The 21,878-nt window shown below is 34.8% G+C and overlaps 1 protein-coding gene across 1 annotated transcript in view; it reads right to left on the bottom strand.

Moving 5' to 3' along the window:
* Positions 1–21,878, bottom strand: part of LOC115442004 (protein O-mannosyl-transferase TMTC1) — a 117,297-nt gene that overhangs the window by 44,019 nt on the left and 51,400 nt on the right. The window contains exon 3 of the mRNA XM_037441594.1: positions 16,743–16,920. Coding sequence (XP_037297491.1) covers positions 16,743–16,920 — 178 coding nt within the window. The remainder of the gene's footprint in view (positions 1–16,742; positions 16,921–21,878) is intronic.

Genomic DNA, 21,878 nt, shown 5'->3' with positions numbered 1-21,878 from the left:
GTTTGCGCATTATGTATCCATGTTATTTAACAAGCAGCATATAAAGCAAGTAATTAAGTGTAAATTAATATTATAATAATGTGATGAAAGCTATGGAGTCATTACTACGCTGCGAAATGTGTTTTGTATGCTCATTTACTAGATAAAGAGGTCACGCAATATTTTATGATAGTTTGTATGTACAAGAATTTCTGTTTTGTATATTTCTACTACCAAACGATAGTGTGCAAGTACTCATAAGATTCAGCTTATCGGATATTAAGTCAACTGGACATCATAAGCCTTAATTTATAATATTATCTTAAAGTTTAGCATTATAATAATAATATAATAATATCAGCCCTGTATTATATATTTGCCCACTGCTGAGCACGGGCCTCCTCTACTACTGAGAGAGATTAGGCCTTAGTCCACCACGCTGGCTTAGTGCGAATTGGTAGACTTCACACATCTTCGAAATTCCTATAGAGAACTTCTCAGATGTGCAGGTTTCCTCATGATGTTTTCCTTCACCGTTAAAGCGAACGATAAATTCACAAAGAATACACACATGATTTTTTTTAGAAAAGTCAGAGGTGTGTGCCCTTAGGATTTAAACCTGCGGACATTCGTCTAGGCAGTCCGTTCCACACCCAACTAGGCTATCGCCGCTTCAGTTTAAAGTTTAGCATTATTATACGAATATTACACGGTAATTTGATATTAAATGGACGATGTTGCTGTTATATAAAGGCAATCGTAGCTTACTATCGATTTCTTATAAATGAAATATAACATCATATAAATTTGATGTCTAATAAGTTATTGAAGATTTCGCCGTTATCATGTATTAAAACTATAATATTCGGAGGGGCTTGGGCAAAGTTTGGGCATCATTTTTATCACACATATTTTAAGTAAACATTGGATGTACAGAATAATGATTTTGGGTTATATTCTCGTGTAATGTAACACATAATATGATATTATGATGCTACCTGCGTCGTTTCTTTAATGACATGGTAATTTGGATGTGTAACTAGTGTCTGAGAAAATTGAACGTCATAGCGCGGTGGAGATGCCCTGAATACCCTCACTGGGAGGATGTAAATCTCTTTACTTTCCTATCTATCCTTATATTATCCTTATACTAACTTTTCCCTCTGATCATTCCAACAGTATTTCCTTTCATATCAGAACAGGAAAATCATAAGAGCATATTTTCTTACCACCGTCGCGGGAACACCGTGCACGTATGATTCTCCCCCCTCTACAAATATGCCCTAATTTACATAATTTATACTCGCTTATTTTATCTTCACAGCGCTCTAAGGCGCATATCTTTTGATGTAATTAATGAAATGTTTGAGGAATTTCACGCGTTTCTTGTTCACGCAGAATTTCTAACAATAGGTCATAATTACTGAATTCCAGTGACATAGGTATTTTAGTTGTACAGGAATATGCTAATAGCAGTTCTGTACTACGCTATAAATTAATCTTAAAGATTCGAATAAGCAGACCATGACTACGTTTTTTTACAAAAGAATAAATTGAACGAAACGTTCCAAACTTGAATCTTGTTTACCAAAAAAACAATTACGATTGGATGAAATGTTTACCCAGCGCAGCGGTGAGCCAATGGCAATGCTTTGTTCAAAAATTTAACGGTTTTTGCATCGCAAACAATTGTTGGTCGTATTTTGTATAATTAAAATTGCATAATTAATTAAATTGGCTTATAAATAAACAATTTATCGGCGTAATATAATGGAGTGTTCATTAATACAGATCGACAGACAATGCATTTGTAAATATTTAATTACGGACTTAAATGTGTAGTTAATAAAGTCTTTTATTATTCTGATAATAAATATTACATAAGGTTACACGTATGTTTGTACGATAACTCCTACTGTTGTTGTTGTGGTCACGAGGGGGGGGGGGGGGGTTTCAGGAGAGGATACAAATGTATTAGCGACTTTGTCCGCGTGGAAATTTTGGTATTATATATTTTTTTATAATTTATATTATTTGAATAAATTCTTGATAATGTCAGAGCAGCTTCGAATTTTGTTTAGTTGTTTTTACGTGATGCACGTATTATTGAATCTACAGATACATTGCTGACAGATTTTAACATTTTATTATTCTTTTTTAATTCAGATGTATACAAAAAATCTAGACAGACCTTTTAATATAAAGTCTTGGACCTACACGTAGATAATAATATAAGTCTTCGCATAATATATCATCTATAGTCTTTAAATCTCGAAAAATCCAGACTCAAAACAAACTTGCGCACCATACAAACATTAGTATGAGTTGGAATTGAATCCATTTTTTTTTATCTTAATCCAGCACAGCTTTAAAAGATATTCTTTTTTATACCAATTTTCGTATACGACGAATCATAGCATTGAAATTGGAACCTTCGTTTCTCTAAATATCAGCTAAAGTCAACGAAATTATTAAGCTATAATTTTACCATTAGCCGAAGTTTTTTAATTAAACTCGGATAGTTTACACGGCCAGTAGCCCAAAGAGCCGGGCTCTTTAGCCGAGCTCCTTTAGCTAGGGCTTTTGTCAGATTCTCTTAATTAATGCGTCCCAGCTACTGGATAATTAATGTGTGGATGTGTTGTCGGTTCATTAATACGTCAGTTTTAGCTGGTGCACGTTTTATATTGGAATTTACTTTGGTATTATCAACTCTGTATACTGTTACTGGGTCTCCTATCTGACAAATTGGTTTTCTTTCTTTCATTCCTAATACACTTGGTATAACTTGGCATTATATAACAACGATAGCAATCGAAAGAATTGAGCAAGGTGACAGTCTAAAGTCTCTACCTAGCTCTAGAAAATAGAGGCGCGTTTCTACGTTTGTATATATAGATTTATTACAATAGTCTATTTCTTCATTAAACCGAGCGATCATTTACCATTAATTATCTGATACCTTCAAAAAGATAAACGCGCATGCTCTATTTGTAGTTAGAGGTTTAATACTAGCTTTGTATTACTCACTGTTATTGTATTATTAACTTATTGAGCATGGGGCTTCTGTACTGATGAGAGGGTTCAGGTCTTAGTCAACGACGCTGGTCCAGAGAGAGTAAGTAGACTTCAAATACCTTCAGCATTATTATGGAGAATTCTCGAGTAGGTATTCACGATGTTTTCTTTCTTATTTGCTCCCTTCAGGAATAAAAGCGCGAGTGTGTTTGGGTGTTATTATATTGTATACTTTAATATTATTTATGAATTAGACAAAATCTAATATTATTTTAAAAGAATGTAAGAAATCTACACATTTAATGTTTTCTAGACTTAACTTACACCTTAACGCTTCTATATTTATACATGGACGAAGCCACAAGTAAACGCTAGTGTATAATTGGAACAAAAATGTTTATTCTAAGGAACAACGAGCCAGAAATTAGCATACAATTAGAATAAACTCTTTAAAACACGTAACGTATGTCCCGAGTGTTGACATTTCCTACATTTTTTTTTACAGTGGAATGGTGAGATGAGCTAGGTACCTAATGGTAACCGCCACCGCTATTCACTTATTATTTATTCCACCTCTGCCAATAAATAGAAGTAACGCCTTCTACAACTCTGGCAAGTATTAGTCACACTTCGTACCTTTCCAGAAGAAATAAGTCCATGCAAAACATTTCCATTTATTTAAAAATAATTAATACAGATACAAATACATACTCACGCCTTCCATTTGGAAGGGGTAAAGAGAGGCCCAACTAGCACACTTCGCCCTATGTATTTCATACCATGATGTAATCAAAGGGGCAAAATTATTGAAGAAATTTACTTATAAACGTTTTCACAATTTTAACTATCATAAACTTTACATTTTACCTCTAAAATAGCTAGAATACATTTTATCTTTGTGATAGCAGAAAAAGCGTACAAGGAATCGTGAAGAGTAAGGAGGATAGAACATACTGCTGCTCTGCGTCGTGACGAATTTCTGCTTCGATCCTAACTTCAAACCGTACAGTCTAAGCTCCTTAAAAACACCAGAGAACGCAGAGACATTATAAGAATTCCCCATAAAACTTCAAGTTTGTGAAATTTACCAACCCATATTAACTGAAGTGATAAACAAAAAGTCTAAGTCTAGCTTACGGTCTAAGCATGAGGATATCATAAAACAGATACTTCTTCAAGAATCCAAACACCAGCAAAATCCGTCGTAAAAACTCATTAATTTTCCATAAACTCAGAAAATACCTCATGAAATAAGATTTCTACGTCGAAAGCTCGAGACACGTGATTGTAGTTTGAATATTTAAAATATCCGCAAAATTTCGCACAAGAACTTGGCCGTTTTATAATTCAAGAGTGCTGCGCGTGTGCCTGTAATTACAAGAGGACCGACTGTATATTCCAAGTTGGTAATTATTGAGAGATTACCAAGTTTATCTTCAAGGATTCGGGGAATTTGGAAGGTATTTTATATGTTCAAACGGTTTTTTAAATGTGGTTAAGGATTTCTTTCAGTTTAGGTAATATCGTAAACTTTAACATTGGAATTCCTTGGAGATGAGAGAAAATAGCAAATGTATCACAATGTATTCTTAAACTTGTAGTAAAGGAGTAGAATAAGAAAGAGCGGGAATTTATTAAATCTTTAGAAATCGAATTAAAGTTTTTCGTAAAAGGAGAAGATAGAGACTGGAAAGACAGATAATGAGAATTTGTCTCCAACAATTTAAAAGGACTCTACAAGAATCCTAACACGATACTATAACATATCAACAACTTAGAAAATATTTATTTATTATATCTTAGGAGAACCAATAGATAATTAACCTAATAACTATAGATTGAGGTCTTAATTATAGGTCCCCACGACTAAAATTACGTATTGAATATATTGATTTGAATTACATTTCGCTATTATAATAACATTTATAATTATTGAACAACAAAAGAAAATAATGTATAAACAATAACCGCGTCTATAAAGGTTTTTGTCTTTTAAATATAATATAAATTGGTATAATTGTAAATCTTCAGATACAAGCTAAGTTTAGTTCTAGACTCGCAGAATTCTGTTATCAATATTACATACCATTTGATAATAAACGTTTATTATTATTACATATCACCACATTTCCCATTTATTCAAACCAGAATATAAACACCTAAAAACACAGTCATTATCCCGAAAGGTAACAAAAAGTTTTTAAGTGCAGCACATCCACTTAGTGTTAGCTATTCGGCAGAATAACTAAATAAAGGGGACGCACGCACGACTGCTTGTCTGAGTGAGTTACGAATTCACCGCTAAAATGGATCGCGACTGTTTCTTACTACGGCTTTTTTCCTGGCACGGTGAAGTGGGCACTAAATATTAATCCCTCCAAATTTCGGGCACGTCGGTCAATCTCAACGGAGTTCAGGTACGCAGGAGTTATTATAGTGCACAAGTGTGTGCGCAATACACAGGTGCACTCTGTGATTCTTCACTCTCATAGTCCGGTGAGACGGCAATCCGACATGATCGAACAGATCAGGCTCAGGAGCAACAGCTTTACGTGCTTTCTAAGGGGTATCACCAACTTCCTGTCTCTGAGCTGTGGCTGAGTAATTTATTCTGAGAAACACACAGTCACAATTAGGATGCAGCGCGGTAGTAGTACTCGTGCCGCGTAAGCATTACCACTACGCCACCAAGAAGTCATAATAAATATACACTTAATCTGGGACGGTACCTAGTCATCATAAAGTCTTGTCAATTCGATTAAAACTTTAAATTATTTGATATAATCGCATTGCTCGTTTCAATCGTTAAGTTGTGTCGCGACTACTATATACACGACATATTGGGTACAATTTATCACTCCAGACTGATATTGAAGAGAAAACCCCACTCTTGCTCTTATCACTTTGCTCGATCTGAGATTCGAATCTAGGTACGATTACCTCAGAGCGGTAATCGTACCGCGCAATCAGTACAATTACGCCACCGAGTTAATATAATTTTAATTCCTTAAAAATATAAAAAACACACACGCCTGCACAAGTCCGCATAACAAAGATCCTCATTTGCATCCGACCGCATAGACACGGCGGCAGATGCTGTATGAAATTGGCTCCGTTTGCAACAAGCCTTAATTAAGAATCCGCTAACTTATGTAAAATAAAGGGATCGTCAACCAGCCGAGTTTGTTACCAGATTCCGACGTTAATTAACCGGAGTACTAGCCGGTGTTACAAACGACCGTTTTAATTCCAAATGTTTGTGAGCCCATGTCTTCGTTGTCGTTTATGAGGAAAGATTGGTAACTCCTGGCGTGGCGTTGAAATCGCGTGGTTTCAAAATAACATTCCATTTTTAAATTATATACATGTTAATTAATTCCCTCTATTTTTATAGTACTAAATTTTATGTTAAAATATTTTTGTTATTACATCTAAAATTCACATATTTAATGAAATTGTATTTAATATTACGCTTTAAAGCTGTGAGTAGCGCATATTTCTCTGCTAAAGCTTCTGCCTCATTTTCTATTCATATCCTATGCTTATCATTTACGTAACTGACCTAAATAAATTCTAAGTAAATATTTTCACGTTGTTTTTCTGCGGGGTAGTCAAAAGTACATTACCTGCCGATCAAAGAGGCACTACAGCTTCTTCATTAAAAGTTACGTTCCGCACATGGCATCATAATTTATATATGTATGAATTCTTAACTAGAAAGGTACCACTGTTTTTCGATAATGTATGTCAAATGGCAGCTAATCTGTTGAGTTCGTATCAGTCAGTGATTTATAATTAGCTCTTGAATCTAAAATCTTCCCTTCCCTTTCTCTACCTCTTCTCCATTTATATCCTTAGTTAGTATTTATTTATATTTACTCTGTTATTAACGACGTTTAGTGTTCAAACGCCTTTTGGCCTGCATGTCATCAATTATCTCTGGTAATACAAACGCACCAGGGTCGAAGTCATCACACACCACATTACTAACTCGTTAGCTCTTAAAAAAAGTTAATCCAATTTTTCCTTTGCCTGCCTTTTCTCTGCAATAAGGATAAATCCGACTCTAAAGGAACAAACAGTTTTAAGACAAAGGCTGTTGAATTAGCATACCAAGAGCCCGAGGTGTTGGCACTTTAAATTTCAACACAGGTACAGTACCCTTTTAAGCCAGTATTTATTTAAATATTCCTTAAATTACTGTTCTGGTGTGAATGCTGGCGAATTATCATTTTAACGTACTGCGCGAAGTCTTTGTTTATGCATATTTAATGGTGTGCACAGTAAAGATTACACGTGGAATTATTGTAATAAATAATAATAATGTATGTCAGGGAATAAATTAAAGTTTTTGGGGTGAGCCTATTAGTGACTTCCTGGGGCTGTGGGTGGTGATGCAGAGGAATTTAGATGTACCATATCAATGACGCTGTTCTCAGCATTATTTAAAATAATAGGTCAACTCTTTTAAAGATATCACTAGGAATATGATGTGGTATATAATCAATACTCGTAAAATAATCTACAACATTTAATCTATATATATATATATATATATATATATATATATATATATATATATATATATATATATATATATATATATATATATAAAAATGAATCCCTATTTCCCTTGCTCACGCCATCACGCGTGAACGGCTGGACCGATTTCACAATTTTTTTGTTGGTGTTGTGTTTGTTATTGTCAGGAGAAGGATGTTATGAAAGAAAAAATTAAGGAAGTTGAGCGGAACGCTAGAAAATTTAAGAAAAGTTAATTTCAACGATTGACAGAATGCGCCTTACAAATTCATAGTTAAGACGGGACATCGTCTTTCGGGTCAGCTAGTTCTCAATAAATATCAGAAATTCTTGGCAATTTGCTATTCGATCTATTTTCCGAAGCCCCGGGAATGTCTGGTGTTTGTGTGTCAAAATCACAGCATGACTCAAAACACGTTTTGAGTCATGCTGTGATTTTAATATTACATTACAATAAACGGCGATAAAATATTTTTTCCCAAAGCAGCAAGGCTTCAAAGAGAAATTAATACCTCTTGACATACTTTCTAATCTGTAAAACCTTTACTTAATTTAGGAAAAAGAAAATAATAACAATAGGGGACCGACCTATGCTTAATTTTGTACATTATTTTAAATGTAATGGTTAATAATACGAAAAAGAAACACTCCTGCGAAAACTGCATAAAAATTGGTTAAAAAATGAGCGACTAATTCATATTTAAAATATTGTAAATGCAGAAGTGGGGGCGATGTGGGGAGATCGCTTCATCTCTTTCTTTCGCACGCGTCGTAATTCCCGATGACGTCACATGTGGGTATTTTGTTTCTTCTGTTTCTTGTTAATTACCCTTTCCACCGAAATTCAAAGACTTGTAACTTGTTGATTTTTTTACCGGATTTTAATAATTCCTTCCGGTACCCTATTGGTAAGCATCAGTAAAATAACAAATCTTTGTCTATGGTCAGACAATTGTACTCTGGGCAATGTCGGTTCATAAAATTATAATATTTTTCCTTACTATGAGTACATGTTTAACAAGAGATTAATTTGACTGATAATGATGTTATCGGACTGATCCAATATCCAGTCGGAAAACTGTCATACCAATTATAATTTGCTATTGAACTGATAATTATAAAACTCGGTAAATTTTCATGAAAATATAAAATTAATTCATTTGTAAAAAGTTATTACAAAATAATTACACTTCCAATTATACATAGTTAATATTTATTACGCATTGGTACATTATTTTTTTGTAATAAAACGTGTAATTTTTTTACATTTTTAACTCATAATTAACTTTGAACATTTTCTGTTGTTTCCTCTAAAGATAATGCGAATTTCTAAGCATTACCAAGGGGGATAGAAGCCAAAGTAATTACCAGGTCCTATATCACTAATCATCTGTGTAATATAATGAATATTGCAGTGCTATGGGGGACTCTACAATTCAAAGAATTGTAAATTTTATATAAGAAGCCTTAAAACTCATAATCAACCACAATTTCATGATTTAAATAAAAATAACAATAAAAAACAATAATCAACCCTATTATTATTCTATTATTAGACGTAGTAATTTATTTTAAAATATCGAGTAACTGTACATAGAGTTTAGTCGTGTTTTCTCTGACAGCTGCGGACAGTCGCTGTCCTTCACGAGCACGTGCGAGGTTCCCACCGAAAGCAAACAGGAAAAACCCCGGAACAGGGAATTCCACATTCTTTTGTTTCGTTTCGGGAAAGTAAAAATGCAGTATATATTTTTTATGTTATTTTGTGGTTTGGTAATGATACTGTATGGCAGAGGTTATGACAAATTTCTCTGAAATTTTACTGCGTTGTACCAGTCGGACCAAAACGCGGTTATTTTTCAGAAAAAAAATATATAAAAAGCACACAGTTTACAATATCGTGTATTGATTGCTGTCGTGTGTGATGGGTTATCAGTTCAATATTTTGTGCTGTTTTATTACACTACTTTTTAGCTACACCTTTACAAACGTGCCAAATGTAGTAGAAAAATTTACAAACATTACAAGTGGAACATTTATGGGAGTAGCAGATAATCCGGGTTCGAATCCTAGGTTAGGCAAAGTGATATTCGGGTTTTCTGCTAAGTAGCAGTCCGAAATATGTTTTTTTTAACCAATAATCCGATAAAATTGCCTTCTATCACAACATAACACTGAATACACGTGGCGAAAAATAGGTGCCCTGGTTTCACTTTTGCCTACCCCTTCAGGATTAAAGTCGTGATGTATTTCTGTTTTTTATAGAATACGCACACGACAATGAAAGATAAAACCATAATTTTGCAGCACAATTAGCTTCACATTCTCTAATATTCTAACCTTTGCACCTGCTGGTATTGCATTCTATAGGAAGTGTCAACTAAAAGGGGAGAGCATCTCAAGCCGCGCTGTAATTATATTTAATTGCTTGTTCAGGCTTCGCTTAGGACCTAATATAGAGGGGGAAGCGTGAGTCACGACGCTATTCAGGGCTTAATGGTGCATATAATTATGTGTGTATGTACACTAAAGTCAACGACGCCGCGGTAGTATGCTTGTTTATAAAAGATGATTTATTTTGTTAATAAATTTTACATAAATTTGATTTTGGTTATAATGATAATAATATAATAATATGAGCCCTATATTATATACTATCCCACTGCTGAGCACGGGCCTCCTGTACTACTGAAAGGGATTAGGCCTTAGTTCACCACGCTAGTCTAGTGCGGATTGGTACACTTCACGCACCCTCAAAATTGCAATGGAGAATTTCCCAGTTCTGCAGATTTCCTCACGATGTTTTCCTTCACCATTAAAGCAAGCAATAATTTACAAAGAATGCACACATAATTCTTTAGAAAAGTCAGAGGTGTGAGCCTTTGGGTTTTGAACCTGTGGACATTCGTCTCGGCAGTCCGTTCCGTAATCAACTAGGCTATCACCGCTTCGTTATTATTGTTACTTGAAATAATTATTTATATAATAATTCATTCGACCGGGTTATTGTCTGACAGAAAACCGACATAGCTGACAATTTCGGTTGCATGTGCACAGCGAACTTAATGGATTTTCTCCCAAAACGTCGCCAATGACACTATTCCATAGAGAAAGCTCTCACAATCCAAGGACTGTGACGAGTGTTTTGCAATAAAATGGCCTATTTTCTCACCTTAAAATATGTCAATTTCAGTCTACAAGAAGCCGTAACAATATCTCATGAGAAGCGTGCGTTCCAAGGTATGTAAGTGTAACGGAGCCATTTGTTCCGTCTTGTCGCACACAATGCCGTCTTTCGAGCCAATAAAACATATTTATAGATTCCCATATGTCCCGAACGAGCCATAAAGCGGCTGCAGCGACGCCCTCCAAGCGTTTTACCGATATTTATATTTTTATGTTTGTTTTCCATTAGATACGTCGTGTCCACTGTACGGTGATTTGTAAGAATATGTAAGTGCTTTTTGTTATTATGAAACTTTGTTTATGTCTGAAAGTGTAAGGTTAGTACATATTTTATGAGGTATGTTTATTGAAAAATAAATATGTTGGTTGCCCTTGGGAATGCAGACTCAAATTATTTTCATTTTCACCAACATATTCATTATATTTTTGTTAACCATTATGCGCACAGCTTGGTTGAATTTACATTAAGATATTCAGCAAATATATCAATTATATAATCATATTATTGACATGTTTGCTGGTGGTAGAATATATTTTATATCCACCCCAATAGCGACCACCATACACAAGTAGTTAAAACACGCCATAGTGGTCCAGGTAAGTTTATCACATTCTGAGATCAGCCTGTATATCGGGTTCCAAGAGACCGGCATAATTGTGTCGACTGTCGAGGGGTAATCATCACTCGTTAGTCAACATTCTATTGGACCCCACTCCACTTACCATCAGGTGCAGTGGGGTCACATTACCATGCCCATATAAAATAGACAATTAAGCAAGATCCAAAACTACTATAATGCCTTATTGCGCTTACAATTTCGAGACATAAGCTAATGTCTTATGATCAACAAATTGAACCGGCTATAAAGTCCTTCAAACTTTAACATAACATGGCTGCTCACGAAAAAAGTAGTTAAAACTACTTCTGATAACTATCCAGACGAAGTCTCGAATACGAAAGATCTTCCCCTATAAAATATTACCACACAACATTCCCTAAAAGCGTTCCATCTATTACAAAACAAATTTTATACAAATACTAAAAATACAAGTGAGCTCTGTCGACAATTCTCAAACAAAACAGTACCTACAGGAACATTGTCGTATAAAAATATGTTCAACAAAATGTTATACGAGGTGAAACGAGCAATAAATACGAGATAGAGATGGTAGAGACTCGTCCCACGTGCTTTGAGATAGGCGTGACGTATTATGCCTTGAAATGTTTTTGACCTTTTCTGTTAAAGCTTTTAGCGCGAATAGAATATGAATATTTCAATAATACTTTTATTTCTCGGTGGACATGTATTTTGTGTTCCTGATAAAATTTAATGCTTTAATATTATTATAGTGATTATTTTAATATCATTTTCTCACAGAATAATAATATTAAATAAAGTATACATACTCTTTATATATATACGTACGTATTTCATTTTAAGATACTATACCATTGTCTTACATAATCCAAAGATTTCGTACCACAAAATGATTGATAATAACATGGAAAATGTGAGACGCTACGTCGTAGCGACTACGTGCATTTGCTACGGCGTAGCGCTACGTGATCTCAACGCGGTGTGACAAAATTGTGGCACACGGTGTGCATTTCTCGTACGTGTCCAATACATTAATCTTCAACGTACTCCAGGTAATGCAATGTCAAATCAAAGGAAAATGTCTCCTCACCTCGCAGGGATGAACTCAGAATAGTTTGGTAGTGGTCGTAATTATTTCACGGCATCTCACCCGTAAATTGAAAATGCCTGACATTTAATATAAATTTGTATGTACATTATTATAATCATGTTTATAGTTGCCAATGATGATAAATTAGCTAATATGTTTGTGAAGAATGAAAAATATAAGTTGTATCTTTTTGAGGGCAATTCGTAACAGTGTCGTCGTGGTACATAATATTAATTAAACTTCCCTCAATAATTTACTAAAATGATACATTTTATTTAGATTTTCATAGATTAGCCTAATAACAAAGCCATCCTGCAGCAGAATATTTATGCCCACCGCAGTACTCTCCGAGTCCGTCCCTGCCCGCCAAGAAGGCAGTATTTATTACTGTCGCAAAGCAACGCACGACTCTATGCATTGAATAATTCATACGACGGCATCCTGCGCGTGGACTACGCTGTATGAAAATATTGGATTATCATGGGCGGGATTTAGGTGAAGTGCTTACGGGCTAAACTCGGAAAATACAATGGAAGTACGTTATGAATGAGGTAATAGCGCCTAGTTTACGATAGAGTATTTTGGCTGTGTAACCAGGAATGTTGTAATCAAATTATGAGCTATATTATAAAATAATTTAGATTATTTTTTTATAAGTGCACGGCAGAGTGTCCACACTGTACCTGATTGTAAGTGGAGTGATGCTAATATACTGTGGACTGGCGATAGATGATTATCCGTCAGCAGTCGACACATTTATGCCGGCCTGTTGGAACCGGAAAAACACACGCTGATCTCGGAACGTGACACACTTACGTGGGCGACTATGGCGGGTTTTAACTCCTTGTGTACGGCAGTCGCTATCCGAGCAAATATAAAATATATCCTACCACGAGCCAAGATTGCTGCCTTAGATTACTGTTTGTATCAAATATAGGATAGAGTTTTTCATCTGATGAATTCGCACTAATTATAATGCCATTTAAACAGAAATAATATTTACATACCTATCATAACATCAAGGCAACAAAATTATTCTCAATAAAATTATGCGTGATGCTACGGCGTAGCGTCTACGTGCATTTGCTACGGCGCGGCGTAGCGCTACTTGATATTATCAACGTGCAACAAAAATGTGGCACAACTACACGATGTGCATTACATTTTATTTCAGTACAAAAATAGTTAAAGCGGTGATAAATGGGCGAAATCTCCCACACGTTAAATATCTAATAATATAAAAACCTTCATCGAAAAGCCTTTATTCAAACCAGCTTAATAGTTTAGTTTAAACATAACCAGTTTGTGATTAGTTTGACTAGCTCAGCCTATGAACTTTGGTTCGGATTATACGCTATGTACATACATATTATGTGAATGGAATTTAGTCTTACTTAGTTCCGGTCGGGTGAACTAATCCCGGATATTGTGGTTAAATAATACAGGCCATGGTAAATTAGCCGTAAACGTCATTAATTTACGTTCGTTATTGGGTTAGCTATTCATGTGTGAAGAGCTACGGAAATTAATTTGTAATACATAGATTTAGATTTACCCGAAATTCACAATAGGCCAGCGTGGCGAAAAAAATACTTTATTATTAGTAAAGGTTTGTTCAGTAGAGATTCGAAAAACAAAACTTACAGTATTTTTATACACCAAAGTTATTATAATCTCAGAAAGATTAAAATTACCGAAATAATTTTGCAACTATAGAGTAATCCATAGTACCTTTATGACAGTCACTTAGCGAAGGTAATCAGGCAGGACTCGTTTTTATGGATTCATCGCTACTGTCCCTTATTAAGATTTAATACTTTGTCATGTAACTATGTGCGCGCATCACATTCGGCTTAACGTTTGTCGATGCAGGATACAAGATTACATTTTGCGAAACTTCTTTAACATGTCTGCCAAAATAAATTAAAACTATTTTACTCCCAGCTGAGGCTCGTAATTTAATAAAGAAAATGATTTTATTGTATTTTGATAAAACCCCTAAAGGAACAAGAAACCTAAATGTACATTTCACAAAAAATAACGTATTTTCACACAATACCGTTAAAATTCAACTACAAATCCGACAATCCCTAATGATTATCCATTACAAATATAAATATCAGCATTTTTACAGAGGCCCTTAAGGCAAGCCCTTCAATTTTAAGGAGGTCACTGGTACCCTCAGCTCACTCAAAGGCGCTCTCTGGAAACACAAAACCTGCCTTATTTACAGAGAAACTTCACAGACATAATTTATTACCGACAAAAACATTTATTCGCCTGAAAAAAATTCAAGCCTGTAAAGACTTTGAAGGAAGTAAATTGTCAAGTTCAGGACGGGATTCCGGTAAGTTGAGTTGTTTTGTAAACAGTTGTACGAATGATAAATGAATTAATAAGTGAAATATGAAATACAACATTGAAAGTGAAACGAGTTTTTCAGGAAAACGACGTCATAGACAATAACGACTCTCTGAAATAGAACAATGACTGTTATCGGAACGGAAACGTTGACAAGGAGAGAATTTTGCCCAGCCTTTCGTAAATAGTTCAGGGGCCCTATTCTCTATCCCGCACGTTATTTTAACAGTGCGTAACAAGCACGTAACACAACGCATCATGTTTAGGACTATAGAAATTTGGCTTACAGAATACCATTCCACGCACATTTCTCGAAGATAACATGACACGGCCGCGTTACGCGTTTACACTATCATACAGAATAAGGGCCCAGTTTTTATACATAGCTTAATAATTAAAGGAGAGGTTGGGTTGTTCACTTAATGATAAACGTCATGCCTCTGAATAAAAGGTATCGCATATGCACTGTAAATTACAAAGTATGGCACGCATTATTAATTCTCCTTAAGTTTTTTCTCTTAATGCCTTTTAACACTGGCCGCAATGTCTTTACACATACATAGTATCACAACTCTATCTTACAGGGGTAGGCAGAGACCATGGATTCCCATTTTGCACGATTATGGCGTACTTCTCTCGCTTCCTCAACCTTTATCAATCTTTTCATGCATTCCCGCCGGTTCAGGATACTTTTGATCTGGCCTGTACTAAGAATGTCAAATATTTGACATTCGAAGATTCGGTGTGATCAACTCCCTACTGGCTCTTCCTATTTGTCAGTCTCCTACCATCCATCCTCTTCACATGCCCAAACTACCTTATAATAATGCTAATTTTATAATGTCTTTAAGGCGATACCTCAAGGTCCATTTTCATACATTTTGTTTCACCTTTAATCTGGGTAACTAAACAAGTATTGGCAAGTAAAGAATTTAAATTCACGTCTAGTTAGTGATTAGTTCTCGCAGTTGAAAGAAAAACGTAAAAATAATTAATAATCATGGATATTTCGGCCTTTAAAATTTCGTCATATTAAATTGAAATGAAAATTGAAAATGTATGAAAATGGACCTTGAGGTATCGCCTTAATATAAAAAAATAAAACAGTAATTAGAAGTTATACGTCCTATAATAAACAAACCTACTTAGACGCATAAGAGATGAATATGAATAGCACTTAACTTGAATCTTGCATTCGAGATACCTAATATTATTTCTACCTATTATAACGTAACGTACAACATCAAAGGCCAATACAAATCTAACGCAAATCCCTTTGCAGTTTCAGTCTAGCATTCTTTAAAAACTAGATCAGATCTGATCGTTTTTGGGTCGGTGCCAAAATTTCCAACCAAAGTTCGGAGCTATACAGATATTGCTCAAGGGTCGGCAGCGATAGCAACGCTTTTTAATTGGCTTTCGACCAGTAGTGTCCACTTGAATCTTCTCTCCAGTGATGGTGCAAGCTGAGAGCTACTTATTGTATTTTTTATAGTAATTGTAATCTTTTTGCTGTTGCTATATTTCTGAATGACAAATGGATGAAGAGAAGTGAGATTGCAGATAGACGTTGTAATTTGTAATATTCATTCTTAATATAACGAAATATGTCTATAATAATATTATATTATCAATCGAAAGCTATGTAAGATTTGGGGATTTTTATTTAATTGATTTGCAACATTGTGATGAACTATTTTGATTTTATTATACTTCAAGGGAATGTAGCGCATAATTTTTGTTGCTATTCTCACTATCTTAGAAACTGTAAGAGTAATGATCTATTTCTAGCTTACCTTAATATATAAGCTTGAAAATATTCTTACATCAACATTAAAAAACGACCTGATATAAAATGACGTCAGAAGTTTCCATCACACCAATTTCAGAGTGTGTTTACCGTTTAACATAGGACAGTGATAGCGTACATAACGATCACAAACACGTAAACAATACAAATAACTTACCGCCTCAGTATGTATGGGATGTACAGCAAATAGCAAGGCAGCGAGGGCAGCAAAGGGACGCTGCAAACGTGCGACTGACACACCGGTGCGGGCGACGAGCGCGCAACACGCCGCGTGCAGGGCGACGTTGCACGCGTGCCACCACCACGGAGACAGCCCGCAGAGTTTGTAGTTAAACCTGAAGAGAATTAGATTTAAGTTAGAATATTATACACGTTGACAAATAATCATTGTGTTGTGAAAAATGAAGGTAAAATGGGAGTGTGCTGTAATTTTTCATGTCGTGAGTGAAATTGATAAAAACTAAGGACTAGAGTCTAAAATCGGGCGATCCATGACTCTTCTGGATTATGACCGGCAGTGGCGAAGGGTCCATATCATCCAATTCCTGCCAGCTTCGCTTTCGTAATTTATGTAATATCTAATTATCATAAGAACTTTTACAGACCGCATTTATGCATATTCTTAGTACTTATATATTGTATCGGGTTTTCTTTCGGATAATTTCACCTTTTACCACTAATGGGCGTTAGATATTATTTATTATTATGTTACTCAAGTATTTGTTGTTAACTTAAACAATAAAAAAAATAACAAATACATTTAACTCACTAATTCACCTCGAACATTATTTTCTATATTCGTCTATTATTTACTCGTACAAATTGTTTTACCACCAGCGTTTCCCGTTCATTATCTGTCAATTGTCTACTGTATCGTGTTAGTTCGCAATACGCACCGAGTGAATTAATTCCAGACGTCTAGGTCTCGGCTAATATTGAACCTGGCCTGACAGACATTGCAAGACGATAATTCAATGTCCGTTGATACTGTTATTCTGGTGTGTATGAATTTAGATTTCCTGAATTAAGCATTAAGATTATACGTAGGTATTGTAATGTGGGATTATGTGTGTATAGTAATCCATAAACTGATAAGAATGCCAGTTCACGACTTATTTTCAGGTGATGGTAAGTAATTGCCTCAGCGTCAGAAATATCGTCAGTGGTGATCATAAGTTATCCGTGTTCTCAGTTAATCAATAAAATACAACAACAAAATAAAAAGAAATAGAAATAATATCTAGAATCAAAAAAACTATGAAAAATCGGTAAACATACGTGAGGGCATGTAGGCATGTCTCAGAATATCAGTTTTGAATAAATTTCTTTAATAATACTATTTTCAACTGTGCTGTTTAATCACGAATTTAGCATAATCATTTATTTTATTTCTATAAACAACGTAAAATCATTTGCAACATAAATTAATTCATAATATTCCATATTTATGTGCTTTTATCTCATTCTAAATTCAAATGTATAAAATCACCCCATTAGTGAAAATAAACCCGCAACTTCACAAACTACAAAAGTAGCATAAAATTTTAAATGCATCATCATCTGTAGTGCCTGAAAACGTCTCTACATTCGTCCAAGGCCTATTCTTTGACGTAAATACCGCAATTCTCCGCCACAGGAAGCGGTAGAGGCGTCTTAAGCGCTCTCTCGCATTGTCTTTGTCATATACAGTACTGTGTAGTAATCTCTACGTAGCGGAATGTAGAGACTAAGTGCTCTGTCCAAAGACGTTTTTAAATACCCATTTCACGACTATTTTAGGCTCTGTTTGATGATTTTTCTCTCCCTTTTGTACGCTTCTCAGTTGAGATATATTTTAGTATTATAATTTTGTAATTACGAATTGTGCCTTTGAATATCTTTGACCTTACTGACACAAAAGACAACTCTACATAATTAGTTTCGAGTTTCATTACTCCATCGTTCAAATATTTTATATTTTAATATCCGGGATAAAATCTATATAATAAAACACTCATGTCAAAAGAATAATATTGAATTATTTAGGTATTCCTTGAAAATTTTATAATTTTTATAGACAAAGTACAACTGTCCGTGTAACATTAGTTCATTGAAATTTCAGCCGCATCATTACCACTGCAGTAGATGGCGTATGGCACGCCGGCGGCTTTGCGGTAATATATGACAGAGAGCGCGCCAAACTTGCGGTCTCGTGGTAATAAACTAACTGCGTAATGTTCAAGGAAAAACCTATTTAAATTTCGAGTTCAATTGGGAATTTTGGAGTTTATTACTTCTGCGGTTGTGCTGTATTGGTAACAATTTATTTATATATTTCTAGTTTAATGTGCATGTAAATTAAAAATAATTTACGGTTTTTATGACTTTAATACATTTCAGTTGGAGGACTTGTTAAACATAAATGACAACTATTTATTACAAATACCTTACAATCATATTTTTTTGTTAGTTATCATATTATAACCAAATCTATCCCCGAAAATAAACACATAAAAATACAGCAAAATAGTACAACCAGTAAAAACTTTTGATTGACCCGCAAAAGTCCTACCGCTACCCGTCCTAATCTCTGACAAGTTCTATCTTGAACTAATTCCGGGTTTACGTCCGCAGATAAAAATAACTGGAAAATATCTTAAGTCATCCCCGGGGGAGAGCGGCCGTCGGGACAGCGTCGCGATATGACGCCTGTCAACCTAAAAGACATGTTGTGTGTCATATTACTGCGTTATCTTCGCCCGCGGCTGCATCCGAACAATTATGAATAGTTTGTGAATATTTTATTAGCTTTTGAAAGGGGTGGGTAATTATAAAAATTTATACGTTAATTACCTCGACATATTTTGAATTTAATTGGGTTATTAAATAACCAAATGATGGTTATGAATGAATAATTCGATGTATGTTTTTGTACGAGCAACACATTTTGAACATTTTAATTAAGGAAACTTTTAGTTCAGTTATACAAGTTTGAAACTAATATAATCAATTCTAAATTGTCTAATACTTTATCATACAAAATTATCCTCAGTAATATACGAGCATCTACGAGTTCCGCTAGTCAACATACAAAATACGCATTTAATTTTACTCTGCTCAATCTCCAAGAATCAGTATATCAAAATTATTTAAGAAAGTTTAATTCACCTCATAAGAGCCCCACTCATCGCTCATTTACCCCATAACCGCTGCGACAACCATAAAAGTACATTAGACACAAATTTTGAAGACACGTCACTCGCTGTAACATGAGATTTACATTTACATTACATTTAATCTTGATACTTTATACAGTAGGCCGCGTATTGGGGTGTTTTACACGGAGCATATTAGCCGCGGCGTAAGGGGTAACAAGAGCAAAATATGTTAAAGCTAAATTGTAGATTAGGGATTGTCTGGGGTAAGTTAAGTTACAGATATTATACCACATGGTTATGATAATAAATTGATGCAGTTTTGTTTTAGTGAAGATTTCTAAATGTCATTTTTTATTTGAGTTATTATAATTGATGCCAAATAAGTTTATTTTAATTATAGGAATACCACGTAACTATTAATATCGACAAAGACTGACACGCTTCGTCTCAGGAAAAATGAATCCAAGTATATAACAAGATTCACGACACGAAAATCACATTACCATATTCCTTTTTTCTTCAAGGTTAATACATCTCCTGCGAAAACACGATACGTCGTGATTGTGTTATATATTCCCGCCCTAATAACATGGGGTAAATCAAGGGTTACCTCGCTGTGATGTGTGAGTGACACGCGGTTGGCTCAGGACGAGGAGGCAGCCCTAGTTACACGTCGACGATTATGCAAGCCAGAGGTTCTTAGTTTCATTCACAATTAAGATGGTGTGAAATGTGATTGCCTACTTTTTCGCTCGTTACGTCCTAAGGGAGTTAAAATACTTTGAATAAGAGCCGAGAAATGAACGATTCTGCCAGCAATGTGGGCTAATTTTTTTTGGTCTTGGGGTGGTTTAAAGTACAATCGATCTCGTTTTATCATGATTAAATGAATGCTTTTATTTTTTTACAAATTGAATGTTTTTGTTTGCTAAGCACTTGGTAAATATTAATGTTTTAATCAAAGTTTTGCTTATAATTATTACAGTAAAGTACAAAGTTAACAAATAAATAACTATCGAGTTTTCAACATTATATTTCACGGGTTTATTTGACATAATTCGCTTACTTTGAGAAAAGTTTTAATAAACTATCTTTCATTTCTAGGGATACGTCTAGTTATTTTACAATATAATTGTACCGAGTATTAGAGCTCAGCGACTCTCTCGGAACACTAAGCTGTGTTTAATCTACCATGATAATAATCAGCTGGGAAACTGGGAAAAAGTTATAAATAGTATATTATTTAAGAGTGCTCACCTAACGATAAGTAGCGAGTTGGATGTGGCTTACCATCAAAAAGACTTCTAATTTATCTACTCACTAGAAAAAAAATATATATTAAAATTTCTGCCAAAGATCGAGAAGTAATTGACCATATATAAGGCGATACCATTATCTTAAAGGGTAAGTCTGAGGTGCAAATAGTAACTCCAGCGAGTCTCTGTGGACGGTGAATCTACCAGCATATTGGGCATTTGGTAATTCGAATACCGGTCAAATTGGATGTAAAAAATAAAATGGCCAAATGTTGAGAACCGCTGTGTAGTGACAGCGCTTGGCTGAGCGGCTGTACATTTATTTATTTGTCAGTCAATCAAGCGACAACATTAAATCGGATTACTCGATCAGGATTTTATAGCGTGTTTGATAATCCATGTTTTGTATTTCCTAATGTAATTATAAAAATTAGAAAAATAAGTTTGAAGATTAAGTTCCAGGTTGATTTTCATTTGTATAGCAGCAGCAATAAAACCATGGCGTTCACCTACACCATAATCTTGAATAATAATTATTAGTAAAAACCTCGTCCCTGTTTTACGCAGTAATACCCAAGTTCTCCCTTTATTTACTTTAATATAATAAAATGTCAAGTAGTTTCAAATCAATCCTGCATAACATACCAAACATCCCTAAAACCAGGTTCCCAGTACGGGTAATTAGCCCGCACAATCTCGAGCAAAAATCATCAATTTTCTAATTCAGCAAGCCTTATGGAATGGCTCTAACTTCTCGTTAGGTTGAATTTATCCCAGATCCTCGGCCGCCATTCTTTTCCATTACCAAGGTGTGGAAGAGGCCACTTAGCGGCTGGCGTAAGTTGCCAGTGGCGGCGGTTTGGCCAGTTGATTTATTAAGATCTCTGTTTACGGATAAGG

The sequence above is a fragment of the Manduca sexta genome, chromosome 22 (assembly GCF_014839805.1).
Source record: "Manduca sexta isolate Smith_Timp_Sample1 chromosome 22, JHU_Msex_v1.0, whole genome shotgun sequence".
NCBI lineage: Eukaryota > Metazoa > Arthropoda > Insecta > Lepidoptera > Sphingidae > Manduca > Manduca sexta.
Note: the sequence above shows the minus strand (reverse complement) of the source record. Positions and strands in the feature narration are given on the sequence as shown.